We start from the raw sequence: 6,000 nt of genomic DNA on the forward strand, positions 1-6,000 counted from the left end.
AAAGTTTCTATGACTGTCTGAAATGGCGGTTGAGAAATGATATTTTTTTTTTTTTTTTTGCTATAATTTTTAAACAAATCATTGGACAAAAATATTTTTACTCCATCTTAAAATTCAAAAAAATTAGCTCTTTAGCATGACGTAAAATTCATCGCTGAACTATTTTACACCTCACTATTTTAATCCCTTTTCAAAGGTAATTTAAGTTTAATTTTTATCAATTCCATTTTTATGCCGAAATTTGAAACGCTATTACATTATTTAATCAAATATGTCATTCGGGAGCTTTTTACTAATGTTAATATTTATTTATGTTAATGAGTTTTTTAGTTCTATTTTTTAATATGACGAATAGAAGCAAAAATTTCAAAATGCACATACAGTAATTGACTGTCTTGCAAAATTACTGTAATTTCATTAAATGCTTCATATAATTTTTGTCTCATATTTGAGTAATTTTAAAAAAATTTAATGCGTTTAGTTGGTTTATCATCTTTTTTTTTTTCGCTTGAGTTTAATGAATACGATTCAATTTTGCTTGATTTGTTTGTTATTTTTTTATAGATTTGTTATAGGCCAAGCAGAGGAGCTAAAAATTTTTGTTTTTTCAAAGCTTTAGTGTAATAATCAATTAATAGTTATTAATTAGGGTTAATGAGATGTATTGCTGAAAATTATGCAATTAAAAATGCATGGTAGCTAAATTGGCATCACAGAATAGATAAATTTTTGAATTTAAAAAAAAACAACTTAAAAATCACTTTTGTGCTATAATATTTTTTTGAAGTGATTGCTGCAAACTTCTATCAGGGTTAATTTTTAATTAATTAAATTTCTATTTCAAGATCCATTTTCTCCTTTGAAAATTTATTTGTATCACATTCTGTAGTTTTAGTTCTAAAGGTCTATCCTATTGAGCTACAGCACACTCACACGCACACGCACACACACACACACACACAAGCACGTACGCACACACACACACACACACACGCACACGCACACACGCATGCATGCATATACATCAAAGATTTATATTCTATTAAAATTGCATTTCAGACTTTTGGGTGTCTTCTTTTCTTTTCTTTAATTCGCTGTCGATAAATACTGCTCAGAGCTAAGTTCTTTTTTCTTTTTCTTATATGTCTAGCACAGAGAAAATATAGTTATTGTCAAAAAAATCGAACTCGAGATTTTGATGAATTTTCCCGTTTTAGACCTCCTTGAGTTTAAAAAAATACATTTTTGGAAATCTCCCGTCTGTCTGTTAGAAAGATAAATAATAATAATAATAATAAACGCCTTAAGCTATACAGGTAAAATTCAGTATGTAATCTTCAAACCAAATATGCAGATTTCTATTAAATTTCGAGTAAAATCTACTCATAGGAAGTCCGTCTGTCCAGCTGTTTGAATACAAGTTCACACGATAATTACGAAACGAAGTGAGCTAGATAAAAAAGATTCAGTACACAGATTTAACATGAATAGGATAAAAACCTATCACATTTTGAGCCAAATTCAACGAGGAGTTGATCGTCTGTCGATCTGTAATTTCAGAAACATGTAAATGCAATAGTTGGAAAACGCATCGAGTTAGACAGATCAAAATTCGTAGTAGACTTTGTGACTCAAGTGTAGTTTTAAGGCAAATTTCTTTTCAATCGATTGGGAAAAAACTTATTCTGAAACACAAATTCGATTTTCGTGCAGTTTTGATTGCATGCCAGGGAGTAATTGCCAAATAACTCGCCGACACGATAGATTCAGTAAAAATGGTAAATTTGCGCCAAAAGTTGATATTTCATAACTATTGTACGCCAATGTTATGCGTGGCATTCTCTGGCACAACTAGTTGGATGGTATATGAGAAACTTTTGATGAGACAACTCAAGCTGGTTTCTGCCTGCTCATTAGCGGTGATTGCTGTGCGTTTGTTTGTATTAGTTGGTGATAAAAAAACTGCAGTGATGAGTTCCTTTGTTTATTCGTTTGCTAATGATGGGTGCGACTCAATGATGATTGTGACTGTGTGGTGAATAGCTTATAAGCCAGTTAACAACTACACTACCCGAGCAATTGCTTTTGTATCGTGGTCATGTTACTGGACTGCGAACCACAAGGTCCCAGGTTCTATCCTAGCTCATTCCAATTCGCCACATTGGTGACCTAGGACGATGAACCTTCCGACAACTGTTGTGGCGCCATCTACCCGCAACCAAAGTCGTCAGACTCACTTGACGCAGCAACAGCATCAGCAACCACTCATCCACACACGCTCGCCATAACGCTTGGGGGCTGCTCAAAGGGGTACAGGCGCATTAGAATCAACAGCTAATACATCACCACTCAATAGTCATATTGTTCGTCTCACCACCGACTCACTGGAGGGAGAGTCTGTGGTGAATTGCTTATAAGCCAGTTAACAACTACGCTACCCAAGCAATTGCTTTTGTATCGTGGTCATGTTACTGGACTGCAAACCACAAGGTCCCAGGTTCTATCCTCGCTCATTCCCTTGAACGGAATTGAGTTAAGTGAGATTGTATGTTAGTTTACTATGAGGCATTCAGTTTAGCTCAGAGATAATAAACAGTTTACTCCTTTTTCAGTTTTGACGTTCGCATACAGACAGGTAGACTGACCGACTGGCATATACAATTCCATTAATGGTGTCGAAAGTCTCATGTCTAAAATATGCCAACATCTCCTGTTAAGCCTTTTTAATGATTGCAATAATTAATCTTTCTGTACTTCATGTACGTGAGGATAAAGATAAAGATTTTTTTCATTTATAATTTACGCAGGGTCCAAGACATCAGTCAGACATACTGGGGAAGAGCAGCAGACGCTATCGGATACATTCAGTCCACGTCCTCATTTCAGACTTTCTGTGCGGCCGATTCCCGAAGAGCAGACAAGTTAGTTCAGGAATACCAGAACAGGTGAGATTTAAAGTAGAAAGGATTTTAAAAAAGTAATTACGATGAAGAAACTGAATTCTTATTTCACATGAAAGATTATATTTCCTAGATATATTAACAAAGATATCATGTTATGTCCCTTAATCCATCCCCATTTTTTGAAACAAATTTTTAAAATTTTAATTCGTTATGTATTTTGTGAGCAAAAGTCCCAGAAGAGTTCTCCACCTCTCATCACTGTACCCATTACGCCAATTTTTTTTTATTTGAAAGTTTTTGTTATCAATTTAGCCTGTCTCCTTTCGACCTCTATTTTCTAAAGATATCGAAAAATAAAATCTTGTTTCAACCCCAGCTTCAGCAATTGGATGGATTTCGCCAAAAAAATTTCGTCACTTGATGTGATTAGGTAATCTGTTAGATTTCTCTATGTTTATTGTGTAAGGATAACTTATAATAACGTTTTATTTGGTGTGATAAGATAAAGTTCATAAAAGCTGGTTGGCATTCCTAAAGAGAAGAAATGGTTCCCGAAGGCGTCTGTAAAAATCCACTGCATTTGGAAATTTCTGATTGAGTGTTGATCAAAATCAAAACAATTAAAAATACTTTTATTAATGCATCAAATATTTTGAAGTTTTCATATTTTAACCATGCTTTATTACCTATTTTATTAATTTATAATTCATCGTTATAAAAGTTACGGATTCTTACAATTTATTCTGTAATTCACTGTCTGATAGCGTCCCATGTGTAGAATCCAAATTAAATTATATTAATTGATGAATTGTTAATTAAAGAATGAAAATATTAAAATAGCATATGGTCATCGAGAACACAAAACTGTACAAAATCTTAAATCTCTAGCACATAAAAAAATTGAAGTCGGTTGCAAAATTCTTTCCTCACAAATAGGAATCCTATGAAGTGAAATAAAATCAGGGGGGGATTCACGAATGTTTTTTAATAAAAGTCTATATCTAATTTAGGAAGCAAAACGTATTGCTCATTTAGCATTTTAATAAAAAGAAATTTCAAAAATACATAAATGAGCTGTAATAAGAATATGTATCTATATATCTACATAATGTGTTGTATATTTTGCTTGTTACTTACTTGATGTTTTTTCCCAATTTTTTAGCATTATGGATATCCTGAACGTCAACACTAGTCCCGAAAGCACAACGTTAGCCTACAAGAAGGAATATTTTTTGATACTCTGTCGAAAAAGAGCACAACGAAAATAATAGGAATGATAATGAAAAGAAAATATTCTGTTTGAAATGTACTTTAATTTTCTTTTCACATGCAAGTCAAGAGTGCAAGTTAGCTTTATGTGCATACGAGGCATAAAATTAGTATACAAATCAGCAACAAGATTTCTAGAAAACTCCCACCGATTTTTTTATTAATGATATGTTACCATACTGGTGATAACTCCAAGGGCATATTAATGTAGATTTCAACAGAAATATTACCTAGTTGTTTTGCAATAATTATTTTATTTGTTTGCAAATTACTCTTCGAAGCTTATTGGCGTTGCTTTGGCTTATATCTTATAGTATACTTATATATATATGTATATATAGTTGATTTAGAGCTTTGAAGAAATTATTGATTTACTGAATTTCAAGAAGAAACAGAAATCGATAAATGAATTTCCACACTTCAAACTTATATGAAATAGCTTTGAAATAAAAACTCGCAACCCTAGTAGCATCACACTATTGTGCAATATTTTGGAAAATATTGAATAATATTATGAATATCGAAAACCGTATCAACACGAAGCAATATTCAAAACTCACCGAAATTTTTAAAAGCATTCTTACATATCTCTCTGATGGAAAAGCATTAGTTTTAACTTAATAAGTCATTTAAATTGAATTTCATTCCAAAAACTTATTGGAATGATTTTTTTATTGAAAGGCAAATATTATATAATGGTTTACAATATTGCGGTAACAGTATTAAAATTTCGCCACTGAACAACTTTGAGTAATGCTGTGGAAACTATGTCGTAAATTCTATCATAGAAGGAAGTTATCATCAATTTTTGCATTTAAAAATGCAATAAAATAATTTATTTGTTTGATCTGGAGTGATCAGACGATCTGGATACATTTCTAAATATTTCGTTTTTAATCGCTGTCCTATTTTTTTATTTTTTTAATTAAATGCCCTAGTTTGTTCTATATTCATTTAAAATAAAATAAATTAATGATAGAAAGTAATAAAAAAACTATATAAGGAAAATTATTTAAATAAAATAAAAATAGATACAGATGTAAAATAATTACCTTTGAAATAAATTCTCCATTCTATTTTTACAATAGATAAAACATGCCAAAATTATTATGTTTATACTATTAAAAGCTTAAAAAGAAAATCTTTGTTTTAGAAAGAATTTCATTTTACATGTATACGTAAGCACATATATTTTTGAGCAGTTTCGTGGTCGAAGACATTTTTGTAATTTTAAAACTTGATTTAAATTAATTAAATTTTTTAATTTAAAACTTGGCGTCCATTCCCAAGCGAAAAGAGCGATAGAAATATTTTTCCCGGTGATTATATATCATGAGATTCTGATAGGAATTTCTTTACAGGTGTCAATTTAGGTAAGGGGAATTATAGGGATCTTTTAAAAGAATGTGTTAGATGGACAAATTTTTATCCCTTCACTCGGAGTGTGGGAATTGCAGATTTCATCAGTTTTTACAGAGCTCGTGTTGAATGAATTAAATCGAAAAAGGTAGAATTGGATCCGGAAATAAGAAAAAAATTTCAGAATTAAGTTAATATGGGTTAAATAAGGATAAACATTGGGGAATTAATCAGAATTAAATTATATATATATATATATATATATATATATAGAATTAAATTATATATATATATATATATATATATATATATATATATATATATAGAATTAAATTATATATATATATATATATATATATATATATATATATATATATATATATATATATATATATATATATATATATATATATGCCAAATTTTGAAGCTGTAGGTTAATCGGTCTGGCATGTAGAGCGCAACACACACA

The 6,000-nt window shown here is 30.5% G+C and overlaps 1 protein-coding gene across 5 annotated transcripts in view; it reads left to right on the top strand.

Moving 5' to 3' along the window:
* Positions 1 to 5,775, top strand: part of LOC129957679 (putative methyltransferase DDB_G0268948) — a 45,264-nt gene extending 39,489 nt beyond the window's left edge. For all 5 annotated transcript variants that reach the window (XM_056070129.1, XM_056070131.1, XM_056070132.1 and 2 more), the window contains 2 exons: positions 2,808 to 2,945; positions 4,066 to 5,775. In XM_056070129.1, coding sequence (XP_055926104.1) covers positions 2,808 to 2,945; positions 4,066 to 4,171 — 244 coding nt within the window. In that variant the 3' untranslated portion in view covers positions 4,172 to 5,775. The remainder of the gene's footprint in view (positions 1 to 2,807; positions 2,946 to 4,065) is intronic.
* The last annotated feature ends 225 nt before the right edge of the window (positions 5,776 to 6,000 follow it).

The sequence above is a fragment of the Argiope bruennichi genome, chromosome 11 (assembly GCF_947563725.1).
Source record: "Argiope bruennichi chromosome 11, qqArgBrue1.1, whole genome shotgun sequence".
Lineage (NCBI taxonomy): Eukaryota > Metazoa > Arthropoda > Arachnida > Araneae > Araneidae > Argiope > Argiope bruennichi.